This window comes from Micrasema longulum, unplaced genomic scaffold (genome assembly GCF_059751315.1).
Source record: "Micrasema longulum isolate JH-2025_06_02 unplaced genomic scaffold, ASM5975131v1 h1tg000592l, whole genome shotgun sequence".
In the NCBI taxonomy this organism is placed as follows: Eukaryota; Metazoa; Arthropoda; class Insecta; order Trichoptera; family Brachycentridae; genus Micrasema; species Micrasema longulum.
Genome location: NW_028277788.1, coordinates 215,870 through 237,148, shown reverse-complemented (window position 1 = coordinate 237,148; position 21,279 = coordinate 215,870). Strand labels below are relative to the sequence as shown.

Sequence of the window (21,279 nt, the reverse complement as noted above, 5' to 3'; positions counted from 1 at the left end):
TAATAATAATAATAATATTTGGCTGATATATAGCGCCATTTTTGTCAAAAATCACCTCAAGGGCGCTTTACAATTGCATACCTTAACTTACATTCTAACTAAACTAAAGTGATATATTATATTTCCAGATTTAAAATTGAGGGTATGATAGTCTAAAGAAGTGGGATTTTAGTTGGGATCTGAACTAACTGGGACTGTCGATGATTCGTAAGTTTGAAGGCCATTGGTTGCAGGCAGAGGGGCCGGCGGTGGCAAAAGCACGATCTCCAAATCTAGTGCTTGGGGAGCGCCGGATTTCGACAAGTTTTCCTCTTCCTGAATCAAATTCTGACCTAAAAATAGATTTTCTTTGATATGTATTTTCCCGAATATAAAGGTCCGATAGGAATTTCGGAGCCATTTCATGAAGGGATTTGAATACTGTCCAGCAAAGCTTGTATTTTATTCTCTCTGCGCTTTTTAACCAGGACAAATCTCAAAGATGTTGTAAGACGTGAGAATATTTTTTACTCCCGTAATAAGCCTTTTTTTTTTTTTTTTAGAGTCTTTATTCAATAAAATATACATATTATTACATTATAATACATTATAAAGAAAACAAAGTATTAAGATATATTTTGTCCCGATAAACTATTCAATAATAGTTTGTCATCGGGTGCTCAGACATTAGTTTTAATTAATAATCAAATAAGAAGAGTACAGACATAATACCGTATACGTATAAAATAATAAACATAAAAATAGTTTAAAGATTTTTTTTTATTTTTTTTTAAGTAAGAAAATAGAGTAAAATAATACAATTAAAATTAAAGAATAGTAATTTACTTAAATATATTTTAAATATAAGAAAGAAAAAAAAATAATAGACACATATATAAATAGTGTGTGCTCATAAATGTAATCAAAACAAGATAAGAAAATAAATTAAACAAGGTAAAGTAAATCTAGAATTTCAATTCATATCTACAGAAAAAAAAAAAAAAAAAAAAAAAAATATAAAAAAATAGTAAGAAAATTAAAAGTACATATTAAAATTAAGATCTAACATTTTACATTTGTAAATGAAATAAGAAAGTAAGAAAGTAATAAAAGAAAAGAAAAGGTTAACCCAAGAAAATAACAAAAATGTAATTAATGAGGGATAAATTTTTTTTTTTTTTTCAAAAAATGTATATATGTAAAAAAATAATAATAAGTAAAGAATATTAAAAAATTTAAAAAATGTATTACATAAATACTACATAAATAATAAATCAATATAGGAACGTTTTATCTACTAACCACTTACGTAATAGAAACTTAATTTTATTTTTACTATGACATGTTTTCATGTCAAGTGGCAACAAATTAAATACTTTTGGAACAATATAATCCAACGTACGTTGTCCATATTTATTTTTAAATTTTGGTACTACTAGGCCATCAACAGATGTAAATCTTGTTAGATAGCTGTGTTCTAATTTATTTTTATATATCGAGCTGAACATCTGTTGGATAATAATTTTGCTCCATAAAATACCCTTAACTGGTAAAACATTTAATTTATCATACATAAATGGGGTATTATTCCTCTGATTGTATACATAATTGGGTGCAATCAATTTGACAAGTGCATTTTGAACATTTTGTACATATTTAATGTTTGTTGAACAAGAATGTCCCCAAGCAGTGATCCCGTATCTTATTATAGATTCTCCCAGAGACAAATATACTAATCTTAGTGTGGAGAGAGGAACTAAAAACTTTAATTTGTGTAGTTGACTAACTACAGATCTTAACCGTTTGCATGTTTTCATAACATGAATATTCCACTTAAAAAAGTTATCAATAGTTAAACCCAAATAAACATATTCATTCACAATTTTTAATCTATCGCATAAGCAAGCTCTATCAAAGGTAGAGTTATGAAGGCATTCAAAATTATGAGTTTTTACAATAGGTAACATATTTGTTTTGGCGTGTGGCGATCTAACATGCATTAATTGACTTTTTTTGGCATTTATTAAAAGACCCGCATCATGACACCAAATTTGTAAAATATTAAAGTCATCCTGCAACATTTCAGTACATTTATTAATATCACTATGCGAAACAACTAGAGCAGTATCGTCTGCATAAACAAAGTGTTTAACATGTGAAAAAATATTTTTAATGAATGATACATATATTATATACAATATGGGTCCTAATATGGAACCCTGGGGGACACCTGCTTTGATATTTCTATTACTGCTTTGTGCACTATCGATACTTACGGACATTGTTCTATTAGTTAGGTAGTTTTTGAAGAGGTTAAGTAATGGTCCTCTTATTCCGATTATATTTAAACATTTTAATAGTTTACAATGATCTATAGTATCAAAAGCCTTAGAAAAATCAATAAACAATATTAATACATGTTTTCTATTATTTAGTTCATTATTAACATAATTAGCAAAACTTTGGAGAAGAGTTTCAGTACTCTTCTTTTTTTGAAAACCGTGTTGGTTAATATCAATTATTCCAAAAAGTTCGAGATATTTTGTTAATTTTAATAATACATATTTTTCAAAGATCTTTTCAAGAGCAGGTAGAATACTAATAGGTCTATAATTTCCTAATAATGAATGATCACCTCCTTTGTATATTGGTCTAATTATACTGCATTTTAATTTCAATGGAATTTCGCCCTGAGATATAATTTTATTTATTAAATGCGTTACAATCGGTCCTAGAATATCAATATGTTTTTTAATATCAACCATTCTGATTAGATCAGCTCCTGGTGCTTTCGAGTTTTTCATTAGCCTTATGATATTAACGATTTCAAATAGTTTAGCTTGAGGTAAGTATAGACTGTGGGGGAGCTCTTCAGATATTGATTTATCAATTTTCTTGTCACAGATGTGTAACATTTGAGACACATTTTCAGAGAAATACTCGGCAAAATCATTCGAGACCTTTTCAACGTTATCATCATTGTTAACAAAGTACCTTTTAATAACTTCATCACAGTTTGTTTTAGATTTTCTGCCCAATATTCGGTTACATTCGTCCCATGTCTTTTTAACATCATTGAAACAATTTTGAAATTTCATATTGTAATGTGCGATCTTAAATTTGTTAATTTTTTTATTTAGATTGTTTCGTAACCTTTTATATTCCTTTTCGTAATATTTATTGCCAGGAGAGCTTTTCCATTTCTTAAATAATACGTCTCTAAACTTTATATCATTCAATATTTCACCATTCATCCAATCTTTAACAGCGCGAGGTCTGGTTTTATTCTTATATGAAACTAAAACTAAACTATCCTTATATATATTCGCAAAATTCTCACTAATTTTATTGTATAATGCGTTGACATCATTTTCCCCTAGGAGGGCATGCCAGTCATATTTTGTAATGTGTCTATCTACACACTTCTGTGAAAGTATGTACGTTGGTTTACTTTTGGCAGCATTTAGATAGTTATTATTTGCGGCAAATTGAAAACTAATCGCTGTCGTATAATGATCAGCTATCATGTATTCGCATACACAGGCACGTATGTTTGCGGAGAACGCCTCTCGCCGCATACCACCTTCCTTTTTTGGAATATATCTCAAGTATATGTGGTCTATACATGAGATAGTAATTCCATTTCTAACTATCGCTTCCCTTGTGACGTCGGAAATACATTTTACTAAAAAGTTATCAGTCATTATGTTTTCATATGAGATAGTCATCGGATCAAATTCATTCAAAAGATTTAAATTAATATCTCCTAAGAACAATAAGTTTTCATTTATATTTATACTATCTTTGAGGAATAGTGAGATTTCATTTAAGAACCCCTGTTTGTTTAGATTTGGGGGTCTATATATTGCCAGGATATGTACATTGCTTTTATTAGGTAAAGTCAAAGTCCCAAATACATTTTCGAAAAAAGTGGTTTGTAATGTTTTTTTATTAAAATTTAACCTCTTACTAATATATAGCATTATTCCGCCACCCTGCTTATTAGTTCTGCAAAAATTGAAAGAATTATACTCTGATATATTATAAAAACAGGTTTCATGTTCCTTGATCGAAGTTTCACATAGCATTAGAACATCAATAAAATGTAAGCAGTTCTTGAAATATGCATAGAATATATCCCAATATTTACATATTGAGCGAATATTTAACTGGACACAAGTAATTTTATTATTTAAACGCTTATTACAATTAATTAATTCAATGAAATCCTCTAGTTTGCTAACTCTTATATATTCGACGTCGCTCTCGTAATCTATAAATTCAAGACTCATGGCATGATATTCCCTTTCAATATAATACAATCTATCAAAATATAAATATGTTCACAGTGTTTAAGAAGCTTTTTAAGCCTAAATAAAATATAGAAATATACTTGTGACAGTTGTAGTGAATAAAAAAACATAATATTGTATACAAAAGCAGGTAACATAATATGGTTCAAAAACAACCGATGAGGTAAATATAATAGTGATGTATGACTATTATATGTTAAAAAAATTGTCATATCAACAAATTTATAAATGAAATAATATATACAAGTTTTAGCCGTGTCATAATATTCAATGCAATAAATATAATTTAGTAAATATTTCCTTAGTTTTAATATTTCAATGGAATAACCATATACTATTCTTAAAAATGTAAAACAATCAATAAAAGAGAGTATATATGTTACAAGTAGTATACCTATACAATTAGAAAACACAACACCGTGCATTATAAGCACGTATATGAAAATTTTTAAAACTAGTACTTGTTGAAGAGATTTATTTTTATTATAAAATATAAGTCTCATTAAATTGTATATAAATATCCGTTGATTTAGTTGCATATCTACCAAATTCATATAAAAATATTTACGCGTACGAGTATGTTCACTAAAGTAAAAATAAAAAATGAGGCGTGAAACCAGTTCACGGATTAAAATGTAAACAATACTAGATAATATATTGTCATGAATGTAGTAAAATTTAAGTATTTTTTCATCACACATCATTGCACCAATAACATTCGTATTTAAATATTTACATATCAAATACATTATATACAAATAAGGAAACAAAATAAAATATACACTTAATAATCTATAGAATGGTTTGTAGCGTTCTAGTAAAATATTTACATTATTACATTTAGTTATTAAATGCATTTTGAGCTTACTGCGTATATGTGCATACAAGCAATCACACATAAAAAACGATATATGACTCATTTTAATATTCAATATTTTGTTCGGCAAGGTGCAACATTTTAGCATAATATTTACAGTGTATCTTATCGTTGGCCCTGTGATCCGTCGGAAATGTCAGCTTAAACCTAGTATTGTTATTAATACAATTTTTACACTTGGGAGCATGTTCTTTATTTTCACAATGTTGATGCGTATGTGGCCCTCCGCAGTATGTACAGCTCACCTTTTCCTTGTCCGCGAGTAAGCACCGTCCCGCGCTGTGTCCCCAACGTAAACAATGATAACACTGCATCAAGATGTTAGCGTCTTCAACTGCGACTTTTTGATACCCAATATTCACTTTATTAGTCCTTATCATCGCTCTTCTTATTTTCGGGTCTACTTCCACAATATAATTAGATGTATCGTTAAAATTATTTTTTGTAATTTTTTTAATGCGAAATAAGTCCTCAACTGGTTTTTCTTGACTTATAATATTTATTTCGGAATTTTGCGCTATTATGTCTACCAGGAACTCTTCTTTATCATATTCATGATGTATTCCCTTTAGGATGACAGTTGGTTTTCTCTTTTTCAGTTCGTCGACATTAACGTCTTTGAATTCACTTTCTAAGCATGTTTTTAACCTATTTGCATCCTCTTTTTTATCGCATTTTATAAGTATTCTATTTCTAGAAACCTTTTTTACTTCGTCTACACTTATTCCCAAATTCCTTATTTTTATCTTCTTATATATTTTTTTCAGAAGTGCATCAGCTGATTCGTCGGATTGAGGAGTCAACATTATATTATATAGATTTTTTTTTGTCGAGATGTCTTTTTGACCTTTGAAAGGTTTTATTCTATCGTCAGTAAATTTAAATGTTTTTAAATCCTGGATTTCGTTGGAGAGTGTTTTTATGGATTCAATAACATTTGAAAGCACATCCGTTTTTTCTGGCGTTGATTGTACCAGCGAAATAAGATGATCCATAATGTTATTAACAGCAACAATAAGAGCGCCCCGTTGATCTTTACTAAGTATGTTGTTTGCTAAGAGATCTTTAATTTTTTTTTGCTGATTTTTGGCATCCTTTAGACGATCATTGTTAGAGAGAGAGTTCATATTTAACTCACCAGTACTAGAGCTTGTACTGAAGCGTCTACTAGAAGCCATAATAGATTTATTCAGTACGTACCTTTGTATCTCCGCACTTGATATCACAATGTATGGATATATATTTTGAAATCACTTTTTTTTGTGTTTTTTTTCTTAAATTAGATATTTTATTTAAGCCAATATTATTTTATAAGTATGTACAATTACTATTATTATTTGTTAAGTTTTGCCACTGATTTATGTCACTATGGCTTTTAGGTTTGGCGGTATTGTCACAATAACATCGAAGTTAAACAAGCAAAACTTTTTAATATTGCAAACAGAGCTCTTTCGATGGAAATATGGTATTCCAAGACACTCTTTAACAAATCACTATGAATTTTTGTTCACAAAGTATCAAAAATCACTTGTAAAACATGCATTATAATTCTAATTGATTTGTCCACTGATTTGTCTTTTTACAACACATACACCGAATAACTGATTAGTTTAGAGAAATAACGCCACGACAGTACCCGGTCCTTTTAATTATTTTTTTCTTTTTTAATGTAAAAGATAAAATAGAAAGCAGAACAGAATTTACATCATTTTCAAATTCGTTTTGACATACAATATTATTTGCGACTGTACTCAACTAGCGCCATCTAGAGACTCGATTGCTGCATTGAAAACAGATTGAAGTTTATTTGTTTGATATTTTGAGAGATTTGTGTATATTCCATTACAGTAATCTAGACGCGAAACGACATTGCTGGTTATCATATCGGTCTAAGATATTTTTAACATTCTAAGATGCATCCACATTTTAAATAAACTAACATACCCTATCGCCGTCAGAATTGGGAAAATTAGATTGAGGGTGACAGACAAATACTAAGGTTGTTATGTCGGGGATAAGGGAATTGAAAGCAGTAAATGTTTATTTCAAAACAAAGTTGTTTTATTTATTGTGGTTTTATCGGAGTATGGAGTGAATGGTAACCCGACTAGGGCTATTGCGTCACTGTACAAGGACAGCACAGCACATGTGAAGGTGAACGGGTCATCGTGGTTTAACATTCCTAAAATAGTCAAAAGGGATGTGTAATGTCACCATGATTGTTCAATATATACATCGATAACTGTATGAAATAACTGAAAGATTTAAGAATAGAAGCAAAAATGAGTGGTTTACCTGTTAACTGTCTTCTATATTTTGATGATGCCGTGCTTCTTGCTAGCAGCAAAGAAGACCTGCAATTTTTGGTAACAAAAGTTTGCGATGTATGAAAGAAAAGCGATTTGCGTATGAATGTTGATAAATCGAAAGTGATGGTTTTTGAAAGGGATGAAAATATAACTAAATGTGAGATCAGTGTGAACGGAGATATTCTGAATCAGGTAGAAAATTTTGTGTACCTGGAAAGTATGTTTACTAGGGATGGAAAGACCGAGAAAGATATTACAAGCAGGGTGAGTGCCGGGAACAGGGTGAACGGTGCTCTGAAATCTACTTAGGCAAACAAATGTTTATCACAGGAGGTTGAAACTATGTTCACAATGGAGTTTTAGTGCCAACTCTAATGTATGGGAGCGAAGTATGGAATTGGAAAAATTATGATAAAAGTAGGTTAAATGCTGTCGAGATGCCATCCCTCCGGAAAATGTGTGGTAAAACGATGTATGATAGGTGCACAAATGTCGAGATCCGTGAACTGTGTAAGGCTGAAACATGCATTATTGACAGAATCAAGAAAGGGGTGCTGCGTTGGTTTGGACATGTAGATCGAATGGACAGCGAAAGAACGGCTAAAAGGATCTACGATGCGAATGTTGATGGATGCAGAAAACAAGGAAGACCGAGAAATACATGGCACGATCAAGCCCATCAAATACTTGAAGATGGACGTGTCAAGAGTTGGAATAATCGGCGTGCGTGCATGAGAAGATGAATGAATGTAAAGGAAGCGAGGACTGTATGCAAAATAAGAGTGATATGGCGTTATATCCTCTGCCTACCCCTACGGGGAAATGGTGTGATGGTTTGTTTGTTTAATAAATAACCATAAAGTGCATAAAGTTATTGCTCTAAATTGAGTCGGGTTGGGTTGTGGTCCTGTGGCTAGTGTCTCGGACTCACGGATCAAAGGTCCGTGGTTCGAATCCCACTCTACCCTAACTTGATTCCCATTTTCTAATAGTTATTTACAACTCGTTGAAAATGGCCCACAAAATTAAATATTTGGGTAAATCATAAGAACGCAAATATTTCTTTTAACAAAAAAAAATTAAGCTAAAATTAAATTAATTTATTTATATAATCACTTTGTAAAGCACGCTTGGGGTATTGCATTATGAAAATGGCGCTATATAAGTTATCCATAATGAAAACAATACCTGGGATTTTTTAATAATAAGAATTATTTTTCAACCTACTTAATAAAACTTTACTGTTTCTTGGAAATGTTTACCTTGAAAAGATCTCTCTCAAATCTGCGACCTTTTTATTTTTAGAAGAGTAATTGCGTAAATCAATCATATGTCTAATTCTTTCTCCGGAGTGGATGTTTGACACAGTTTCTTATTTTTTGTTACAACGTTTCAAGGCTACACGAAAAAGGTTTTCTATGATAGATTTATGTCATAACTCTTGCGCGCGCTGGAATAAAACCATTCGTATTTATATAAAAATACAATAAAAGGTTTCAAATATACCGTGAAAGCCTCAAATGTACGTGCTGTAACTGACCATTTTGATGGATAGGTATTTCAACATTGTTTTTCTGTCACTTTCTCGTAAATGCCTCCCCGATACTGTGCAGAAAAGACAACTGCACCTCGAACTGATTATGCCTTATTAAAATCGACAAAATCAACGTTTCGTTGTCCCATTTTCCGCACCCCAAAACTAAACTGATTTGGTTGTAAATTATTATGAAAATAAAACTTTGTTATTAGGCTCCTTAGCCTGGAATATCGTTTTGGCAACATTGAAAATGATTACGGCGCATCTTTGATCAATTTTAATATAGAATCACTACAAAAAAGGCGCTTTACATGTGATTTAATTTTTCTTTTCAAAATTCTCAATAATATAGTTGATTCGCCGTATCTTTTACAAAATATTGGTTTCCGTTGTCCTCTTCGCTATACTAGATAAAATTCTCTTTTTTATGTACCAACTTGTAAAAACAATTATACCTCGAATTCATTCATTAGACGTACCTGTAGAAATTATAATGGACTCAGTATTTATGGAGACATTTTTAACTGCACGTTGCATTTGTACAGAAAATTTCTTCATGGGGTTGATTATTTGGGAAAGTTGCTGAATGTGCATCTTGAGTGGTTTGTGCTATGTATATGTGCCGCATGTAATGTATATGTTTGTGCATGTTTTATATGTGCGTTCATGTGTGTGCGTGGATGGCTCGGAGTGTACATTCGGTATTTTTATTTATTACCTCCATGGAAAACGCAAATGTCAACAATTATTCTTTTCTCACTTGAAATTCTTATTTATTTATTTTTTTTGTCACATTTAATGTTTATATCTTTTGTATAATTTATGAAAACTTAATTGGTCTTTTTATGTTAAAAAATTGTTGTTTTTAATACTTATTATGTATGACTGTATGTTTTCTGAATAAAATAAAATAAAAATAAAATAAATAAATATCAACAAACAAAAAAACGACAAGCCAATGGTAAACATCTATGGTGTGTTAAAAAATCACAGCTCTAGTGGCATAATCCAGGGAGAAAATACAGAATTACGGTTGTATAAATTACTTCTTTCATGAAGAATATTGTCTGGTCGGATGAAGAATACCTTCAGTTCTGTGTGTAAAATAGAACCAGAATCCTGGACCGAGTGGTTTTGATTCGATGGATGCTTTCAGGTAAAAATCCTGAAAAAAAGTCCCGCTCATAGCATTCGCCTACCACGCTCGATTCCTGACAGCTTGCCCACCACATACCGCACGCCGCATCTGAGGACATAAGTCTCCTTGGCGGTGCCCACATACGCGGAAAATTTCCACGTTGTCAAACGAGAAAAGCTGCCCGAAGGAGCTGTCTGAAATCTGGTAGCCGTAGCATCTTTGTGCTGAAAGAAAGTAATCCAGAAGTTCTTCATTGGATTGAGAAGAGAGGGAAGTGAATTCTTCACTGACTGGGATTAAATTGATCGGACATGATCAATTCGCCGAAATGATTACAAAACTTTTTAAAAGCCTTAAAATTATTTTTAGAAGCCACCAGATCTGTATATCTGACAGGACCTATAACAGGGCCACGGATAGTAGCGAGAAGCTCCATTCGGTAATCATAGAGAAGGGGAAAGGGACAAGACCACAGGATGTGTTCGATTCCTGACAGGGTAGGAATGAAATCTTCTTCTTCCAAATCGGTCCCTCAATGCTGAGGATCGTGATCACCATGAACACTTCTGATTAGTCTGTTCCACTCCAGTTTGTCCTCAGCCCGACGAACTGACTCATCGAATTTTAGCCCCGTAGCCACCTTTATTTAGTCAGGCCATCTATATAGGATTCTATCCCGGCTTCTCCTACCTTCAACTCGGCCAGACATTATTGCCTTTTCTAGATTGTTTGGCTCTGGTCTAGCAATATGTCCAAAGAAAGACAGTATCCTTCTCAAACACACTGCTGATATACGAGTTGTAATATGGAGCTCTTCCAGTATCGATGCATTCGTCCTTCTGGATGTCCAAGGCACACGCAGCAGCCTTCTCCAACACCATATCTCGAATGCATCGATCCTCTTCCTCTCGTATGCACGCATTGTCCACGTTTCAGCCCCATATAGGAAAACGGAGAATACCAGGGCTTCCATCAACCGTTTTTTTGTGTTTATTGATATACCTCTGGTTGTTCTTTATTACAATACTTTATTGTTCCTAGTTTGATACTTAAACCGTAGGACTGATTACTTTACCTTCGATGTAAAAAATATACATTTAAGCTACAACTGGAATGTCAATACATCGCTTTATGCACCACAGGGTGTGGATAGAAAAATTGTGATGATGAAGATAATAATAACAGTCGGGTTGTGGTTCCGCGGCTAGTGTTGGGGACTTACGGATTAGATGTCCGAGGTTCGAATGATTCCCATTAGAATATGGGGAGTTATGACTCGTTCAAAATGGCCCCGAAATTAAAATATTTCTGTAAAAAATGCAAATATAGAGAACTTAGATGTTCTTCAATCTATTGAAATTTCAGACAGTAAAGTATATATCAACCAAAAATTAATAGACATGTAATGTCGTCAATTTTTCATAATCAAATGTAATTCCACCAAGAAATCTAAAGATACCGAAATCAAACAACCAAATTAGATACGATTTCATACGGTAAAAATTCAATTCCACGAAGAACTCAGAAGACACTGACACTTTAATCCACCATTCTTTCAGACGAAATGTAATTTCACCAAAAAATTGAGGATGATCGTGTGATTTTAAATAATAAAATTCAATACTACCAAGAACTCAGACAGAGACACTACGCCTAAACTCTCTAATCTTTCAAACGAAATGCAATTCCACCAATAAATCAATATGCTTCTTAATATATTGACCGAATAACTGTGGATGATTTCAGACGACGACGCGATTCCTCTCCGCTCCGGGTCCGCCTTCAGGGACCACCGCGGGACGCTGCTGGACGACTCCCCGGTAGTCAAGTCACCACCGGAACCAACGAGGGTAAAGTCTCCCGAGCAGATGAACATGAGGTCGCCGGACCCGGTCAACTGGACAGTGCCCCTGGATACTGGGAAGACGTTCACCGTCACGCAGAACGTCAAGAGCGGTATGAATATAGTTCATTGATTTTTTTAAACATTGCCATTGTGATTGAGAAACAAACTGGCCTACTTTACAAAGCAACAGGTTCTCTAGTCCTGATTTCCACTGCTGACAGTTTTGACCCAGGAGGATATTATGAATCGACTGCCGATATGAAAGTCTGGAGACCTTTTAAATACCCTACGAGGGCTGATTGATATGCTCGACCCCTGACCTATTTCAAAGTGGATGAGTTAAATTTTTATTTCTTGTTTTTGACGTAGTACACTTGAACTTGTATGCATTTCTTCCAGCAATGCTCCAACATTTATATGGTTTTTTGGTAGAACATTTGTCCGACCCCAGCACCTACCACCATTCATCCTCCAGCACTCAAGGCATTAGTGTCAATAACTGCTATTCACGAAGATTGGTTGAATACACCTGATCTAGCTCCCCTGTAAATACCAGCTATTCCTAAAACTCGAAGAGTATTGGCGTGGAAAGAAAAAAAAAGAAAACGGACGACAGTGAAGGTCACGTGCTGTGTAGATGAGTCAAATTGGCAGGGCTTTGACAAATTTTCTACCTGGAATGTATAAAATAGTTGGAGCATAGCTGGAATGAGTTCATACAAGTGCAGAGTAACTACGTCTAGAAATGACGTGCAAAAACTTGTTCTCTTCCAATTTGAAAATGGTAAAGAGTGAAGTATATCAATTTACCCTCATTGTGTCCATCTTGCTCAACCATTATAAAAATAAGTATATGCAAGTCTGATCGCAATAGATTGCGATAATTATTTAAAATTCTCACCTTGGTGATATATTTAAATCTACAATAAAATAACTGTTAGGTAAGCCAATACAGGGAAGTGATCATTACAGATACCTTCCTTATCAGACGGTTCAATGAAGAATTGAATTTCAACCGACTCGAGTGAAACTGCTCTTGACTTCGTCAACACAGCTATATTTCTTTCCAGATGACTTGATCAGGCGCCCCGGCTCTGACTTTAGAGGCGGCTGGGGTGGTGACGACACCCACTCCGCGTCATTCTCCGCCCCACTGGAGCAAAACGACGCTCACCCCAAGGTCCACCAAGGTACGCCTCCAGAAGCGAAAGCTGTTACTATCGCCAGCCAGCCAAGCACCGCCACTGCGTAGAAAACCCACCAAGCGAAAAATCCAACTGAACAAAAAACAATGGCACTAATCGCCAAATTGCAGCAAGATTTGACTTCTTACTTTTTTGCAGTTTAAACAGTTGAACGCAGGTTTAGTTTCATTGTTTTGTAGAAATTCGACTCATTTGCAAAAACGATAAAAAACGCCAAGATAGATAGACTATTGGAACACATTCATCGAATATTCGCACTATTAATGATGCATTTGGATTTGTAATTCATTTAGTACGCCTATACCATGGATGGAATTTTTCAACGCATCTCTCAATTTCATATGCTTAAACACCTCGAAAAATAGAAGGTAATATAAAAGTCTTTTTTGATCTGTTTTTGATTTGATAAATATTATCTGACATTCACCAATCTACCTATCTATCTTGGTGAAATTCCTCGAAGGTTTGATTCAGTACCTGTCTTTAAAGATTTGGACATAAGGAAACAATGTTTGTCCACAGACACTTCGAACTAATCCATCACTGAGTTAATGCATTTCGCAAGTCGCTTTTGAAGCAATAATTTAATTAGATCATCTTCGCAAACACTTCACTAATTCACAACACGAACATGTTGTTATTTTTTTGCTATTTCAACATTTGTTTTACTTTTTACCTTTTGTTAGATTTTAGTGCTACAGTAAACCTTCCATCGCTAGCTCAATGATCAGTGAAATCGCATAAAATTAAGAACAGAGAATGCGAGAAACCGCTTTTTCAAAGTATGAAACATCATTTAAAAGAGAGACTCGTGGATGATGCTAAATGATTTTCCATGGCGTCAACAGCTTAAATATCACCCAAACTACCACGGTGAAATAAAATCAAATTAAGCATTCAAAATGTGGTATTTTTTAAAAACTTTTAAAATATCTTGGGTAACGAAGAAGTATAGGAAAGGAAAAAGGTACTAAATACCATTACAACATAGCTGTATTTTGGACATTTTATTCAGGAGAAAACACAAAATAGTCCAAATAGGTAGAGGATTTTTTTTTTTAAAAGTCCTCGAAGAAGATGAATCTGAGGCTTGAAAATTAAAAAAATGCTTCCACTCTGTCCCTAAATCAATATATAGAGTATCTGAGCATGACGTCGATTAACTTTGCTATGATGTTAGCTAGTTCCTACCGTGAAATGGTACCATTTTAGAAAGCAATGTTAAAGAATACGTGAATTATAAATCAATCCTTGCACTACCAGATTCCTCTGCTTTCCATTTAATACGAATATATATGGAGAAGCAACGCCTTTAAATCTTCAAACCACAGCTACAAACAAAGATCGTACTCATTTTAATCCGGCTCAAAGGACTAAAATTTTATGTGACTTTTTATGGAAAATGTATACAAAAAGCATTACAATTGGGGGTTTACTGTATTTAGAAAATACTCCTGAATTTGATTTGGCTTTATTTTTAATTTTATTTATTTTTATTTTTATGCTGTACATAATTAGACTTAAATAAACTTACTGATTTGATGTTAGATTAGAAAAGTATAGACTAAATGTAGTTGTATGACAACCAATCCTTATAATATTTACATAGAATTTTATATAAAATAATTTTTAGATATGTAACAAATTGTATGAAGCGTGTGCGAAAATTCCATTAGGTATTTTGATTTCTAATTTAGGCTTACATTTTTTTATCATACCTACCTAATTTGGTCGTGATGTAATTTTTAAATTTTTAAATTAATTGTTTTTTTATTTCCACTCAATCTACAAAATTTATACGTGTTTTTCAAAGAAAGACACTGGTATTTTAAAAATATATTTGATTTTAAATAACCAACAAAGTGATCACGCCTTTCGGCGAGAATTATACACAACGTGTCTATCTTGACATGCAATCCTAGCTTCTTCCACTTTTGAACATCTTGCCAGATTTACGGCTTCGATTCATCTGATCGTGCCAAGTCTTTCTTGGTTGTTTTCATCCTACTTTACCATCCAAACTTGTCATTTATACATTTTTACCAGTCTTTTATCGTCCATCTGTTCCACACGACCAAACCATCTTAGATGCCCTTAAACATTTGCAAGTATACATGTCTCCGCGGTATTCTCTTCTAATTTTGCCATTTAAAACTCTATCGTACGTAATTTTTTCCGACGCATTCGACCAAGAGCTCGCATTAACCGCTTTGGTGCTTAGTGATATTTTATCATTTAAACAAAAACATTATTCCACAAACAAATATCTTTAATACATTGACATACAATCCGTAGACATGCCCTATAGAGTAAAATAATTTCAAAATTAGTGACACGAAAACATACCCATAGTTACCAAATACTGTTTATTAAACCAGGGCTGCATTCAACGAGCATGCATATGCTACCAAAAATTAAAGGATATTTATTTTTGGTACATAAAAAAGTGTGTATTTTAACGTTAACAATGAACATTCGTTTTTTGATGGATCCCAATGAGGTATTTTCTTTAAATTCCCTATAATTTCGACCCATTTATTTATTTTTACTGGATTTTGGGGAATTCAAAAAATATATTAACTCACGTTTATTATATTTTAAAAACGTGTTCCTGTTAGTGCACCCCTGTAGTTAAGAAGAGCTTTGAAATTGCACCGCCAGGCGTAGTTTGACGTTTACAAAAAATAATATTTATTTTTGAAAATTATTTGTTTTAAGCTTTGTTTATCACTCATGAACAAATATTTACTAAATAAAAGTTACGCAATCCTTTTTACAGTGTTTATCCGAAAGGTTTTTACTCGTTTTTATGACCCAAGTGGGTATTTTAGTTTCGATTCTAAACGTCAAGCCTAGCTGGCGAAGAACGACTAAATACACGTTGGGCATTAGTTAAGCGTCGTCATTTTTTAAGGCTCAGGTTATGTCTATGTATTAGTATGTCAATGCCTTAATATAATTTATTATAATAGGACTGATTAGTATAACGAAAAAGCGTCCAGTTGACATTCATTCACTTATAAAATCAATTTACTAGTTTCTAATTCAAAGAATTCCATTTGTTTCCTTGTCATAAAATTTAATCTGAACAGCTTTCAAGATACTTACCTTCTGATTTTTTGAACTCAATATAGTATTTTGTACCTTCCCGCCAAACCTGTCCAAACACCATAATTAATGTTAAGATAATGTGTGTTAATTTTTTACAAAATTAATCGTCTTTAATTTTTTATAAATCAAAAAGTTAAGATCATTTACACAAAGAATAAATAAATTATTGTTAAAAATATAGATGTTTTTTTTATGATATTTCTTGATAAAACTCCAAAATTAATGATTTTGTTAAAATTATAAATTAAGTTATCAATAAAATTTCTTGGTTTAGTTTTACTTTTTTATTATTTTGACCAACGAGCGCTTTCGCCTAAGTCGACATCTTCAAGACTGGTAAATTGTTTACAACGTTTAAAGCTTTTATAATATTTCTGACATATTTTGGAGATATTGAGATCAAATAAAAAGTATTTTGACAGGGGACAGAAAACATAAATATTTACAACTAGTTGTCTAAATAGTTCATTTTTGGGAGTTTTTGGACCGAAATTGGGATTAAGCACTTATTATTTAAAAGGTGGGAAAAGAACACATGGCGAAATGCAACAGAGTGGGGAATACACATTTTAACAGGTTGAAGATGCCTAACTAGGCGAAAGCGCTCGTTGGTCAAAATAATAAAAAAGTAAAACTAAACCATGAAGTTTTATTGATAACTTTATTTACAATTTAATCAAAATCATTTATTATTAAAAGTATTTTACAAATGCTTATTTACTGTCTTTATCATTTTTTTTGCGATCTAATCACATACCTATTAATAAAACTTACTTAAAATTTGCATACATTTTTAACAAAATTGTGTTTTGAGATTTAAAATCTTTGTACATAAAATGAGTTCAGTGGTACGTAAAACAGCTCGAAATAACAAAAAATGTATTGTATCAATATACAAATTGTTAACGTTGTAAATAAGGTATGCATTAAAATACTGCAGAATTCCGTTTATCCGAACTCCAGTCGTCCGGGTTGCAAAAATCCGGTTCGTTTTTAGTAAATGCTATAAAAACGAATAAAAAGGGTAAACGAGTTTTTTTGTCAAAGCAATTAACTTTGCCAGCAAAGTCCAGACATGTTTAAGTAAGTTTTAAATGTGATTCTTAATTGCTGTTTTATTTCGAAGCAATAAAAAGGTGATCTTAGAGTAAACTTTGCATTTTCTTTCAATACATTCACTTAATTTAATGGTTTATCCAATTATCCATATTTCTGAATATCCCAGATAACGTCTGGCACTCATTAATCTTGATAGCTATAGTTTTGCAACTGTACTTGTATTTCTGTCAGGTTTGATACATATTTGTAAATATTACACTCAAATAGTGGTGTGGATAGGTTTAGATTTTCGTAGATTGCATGGAGTTATTTTCCCTCTAACGCACTGTAATGTCCATACTATTAGTTCACATTTTGTTTTCGTTTTGTTTCGCTTTGTTACTCTGTCATTGTTACCTTGAACACGCTACATTTTCAGAAGTGGCCTCAGTTCACCAGCCTCCATCGGCCAGTAAAGACGTAACGCCTCCGAAAACTGTAGAGATGTCTCAAAGACCAAACGTTACAAATTTCAAACACGCAAAAACCCCCACAAGTCCACCCAACCTCACTCCGATAGACGAAACTAAAGTCTTAGAAGTTAAGCCCATTGTTAACGGCGGAGGATCCTCTAGCTCTGATACTCATCCTTCTCCGATTGCGGAAGCTCGGTTGCCAGGAGGACAGACGGTTTCCGAAGACCCGTCGTTCGAGGTGGCTAAGATCAAAACAGTCAAGTCTCCCGAAGCCTTCAAGCCTTTGGAGGCGACGCAAAAGAGCCACGGAGTTGACACGTCCGTGGTCTCCCCGACCAGTCAAGCCTCGATTGCTGCCGATGTTTTAGAAAAAGCCAGGACGAGATTTGACCAGTTCTGGGGGAAAAAGGAAGGGAATGATAGCGTTTGAGAACAGAATTTAGGAAAAAATAAAACGCTTTCAACGTAGGAATTTTCATTTTTAATCAAACCGAAGCGAAGTGTACTCAATTATAAAGAGATGCCTGTTAGATATTATGTAAGATAGAGCAGATTTATAATGGAGATGTTTTAATGATCATTTGTATCACTCGTTTTTGATAATAATTGGTGCTGATGGTGAGCAAATCTTTTGTGTATTTTGAGCATGATTTTTGCAATCTTCTATGGACCACTCTTTGCTCTTGTACGACATTTAACAACCAATAAATTTAGTTAAATTTTCCTTCTAGCAGGAGCTAATAAAAATCTATTTACTGTCACTTTTAGGCCTGTTCCTAAAATCATTTTGATTAATTTTAAAGCAGAACACTTAACACTAAACTTCCTTACACATGCAGAAAGACTTTAATCCACATTTTGCTATGCGGGTTTTAAGTGCATTTGATTTTTTTAAATCTGACGCGTGTTGTACTGATGGACCTTTTAGTTCAAAATAAACCGAATAGTGTGTATTTAGCACTTCGCAACATTTAAAAAATAATCTTTTAGCAACATCCCTAAAACATATGCATGCATGAGCGTTATCTCATGGCGACATGCGATTTGGGTCCTTGTTGTAGGTATTCATATTTCATAAAAAATATACATATTTAATATTTTATTTATATGATCGTTTACTAGATTTGTCCATTTTAGATTTGAAAAAATATAACGAAAGGTTTGCAAATCATAAATAATAAATTGTGTGGTATTCGCGCTGAAAGGAGTTGGCAATATCTCAGAAAAGCTAAGAACTAGATATTAGTCGTCTTTTTATAGCTTTTAATTATTCACTATTAATTATTCATTTTTTTACAACTCAATAAAAATCATTATAAAACGATTTAATGGAGTATGACAGCATTTTCCCTTGAATTCTTTGACAATATCCAATACTAATTTCTGCTTTAAAAATAATTGATATTTAATTCAAGTGAAGATTTACAGGTGCAGTGGCGTCAGCTGTGGTAACTTTGCCCACTCGTGGTAACTTTACCCATTTATATTACATTCATCAACTGTCTTACATTTTGTTACTAAGGAATCTGAGGTGGGTGTAATGAAATTGTGGCCCTAAAAATTGCCTTAAACTTTTGTTTTAATATTCCCGATGCTGAAATTTTTAAGGCTACCGACAATGCTACTGAAAAATATTGGGCTTATAAAGTGCTAACATAACAAATTTTTAAAAAGCTTAATTATCAGCCATTTTGTTATGTCGTATATATGTTTGTTTGTATATAAAACGCGTTGAAATAAGCCTGTCGAAATATCGATTTTTTTAATGACTGATCAAAGTATAATGATCTGCGCTTTGAACATAAATCATTGTGGTTTTTTTGTGATCTCTGGGTGGTCAAAGTTGCCAATAGGTTGAATGTAAAATAGCTTTTTATTTTAGTTTGACCTTTGATCACCAGTTCCTCTGACGCCATTTTAAATGGATGCAACGCAGCATGGGGCGATGCTATCTGTCATGTAAATACATTACGATGTCCTCAAATACTTAATGTTGTGTTAATGTGCTTTCTAGGCTTCTTGTGCGTCCATTTTACTGAGAACATGCATTTGTAAGGAGGCATTCGAGAGTCTGTTGTGCTTGTATCGATTACATTGAAATGCGTTTCATTGACTGATTGCTGTTAGGAAAAAAAATAGTATTTGGATTGGACACGAATGGAAATAGAAGGCGAAGAGTGCATGTCTTAGTCTTAAATTAATCATCATCATCGGAACCTTTTTTTACACGGTTTCGAATTTAAATGTGAAGAAAACTACCTTAATTTAACAATGTGTAACAGTCATTTGCATATTAATATATAGACGCGCCCTATACAGTAAAATATTTTTAAAAGTATTGATATGAAATCATACGCATAGTTACTTAGTTTGTTTTCTTTACCAGGGCTGCATTCAACGAGCCTGCACATGCTACCAAAAATCTGAGGATACTCATTTTTGGTACATAAAAGAGTTTGTAATTTAAAGTTTCTTTTTTTTTGTTTTAGTACATACTATTCTCCCAGGAGTTATTAAAGAAACTCATTTTGGACCGTACATAAAAAAAAAACATTTTTGTGACAATACATAATATCATACATAGTTAATACATCCGAAATCAACTATAAACATTCGTTTTTGGTGGATCTCAATCGGATTATTTCCTTAAATTCCTTATAACTTCAACCCATTTATTATTTTCACTGGATTTTTGGGAGTTCAAAAATAACATTAACTGACATTTATTATTTAATTATAGAAATAAAAAACGAGTGATACTTTAATCCACAAATTTGGACCGGTTTAACCCCTTTCGCGACATCTTCGAGACTGGTATCTTTATTAAGGAGTTCAGTGTATTTATACAGAACAGAGGTAAGGATAGACAATTAAAAATTATATTACAGTAAATTAAATAAAATTATTTTTGTCTTAAGGATCATTGACAAAATTATTCGGGTTAACAAATGAGTTGAAATAATGCCAGAATGTTAACTAATGAGTTGGATATTCTAAATTTGTGGATTAAAGTATCACTCGTTTTTTTATTTCTACAGTAAATTACAATGATGAACTTCTATCAAGAATTTTCATTACAAACTTGGACATTTATTATACTTAAAAAAACGTATTCCTATCAGTGTGGCCCTGTATCTAAGAAGAGCTTCGCAATTGTGCCGGTAGGCGTAGTTTGACGTTTATAAAAAAAAATACATTTGTAAAAATATTAATCGTTTTAGCTTTGTTAATCATTCATGAACAAATAATTTCCGATGAAAAGTTTTACAATCCTTTTTACAATATTTATCACAAGGCACAAGCAGGAATTTTGGTTTTGATTCTAAACGTCACACCTGGCTGGCGGTCGAAAAACGACTAAATACGCGTTGGGCATGTCTATGTATATTAATATGTCAATGGTAACAGTAATATAATTATGCCTTTTTTAAAATCGAATGAAAATATTAC

General features: G+C 32.7%; 1 protein-coding gene across 1 annotated transcript in view; it reads left to right on the top strand.

The window, feature by feature from the left end:
• Nucleotides 1-20,374, top strand: part of LOC148280343 (uncharacterized) — a 116,449-nt gene extending 96,075 nt beyond the window's left edge. The window contains 3 exon segments of the mRNA XM_088228534.1: nucleotides 11,900-12,109; nucleotides 13,070-13,189; nucleotides 17,793-20,374. Of these exon segments, the coding sequence (XP_088084660.1) occupies nucleotides 11,900-12,109; nucleotides 13,070-13,189; nucleotides 17,793-18,259 (797 nt within the window). The 3' untranslated portion in view covers nucleotides 18,260-20,374.
• Nucleotides 20,375-21,279: the final 905 nt, after the last annotated feature.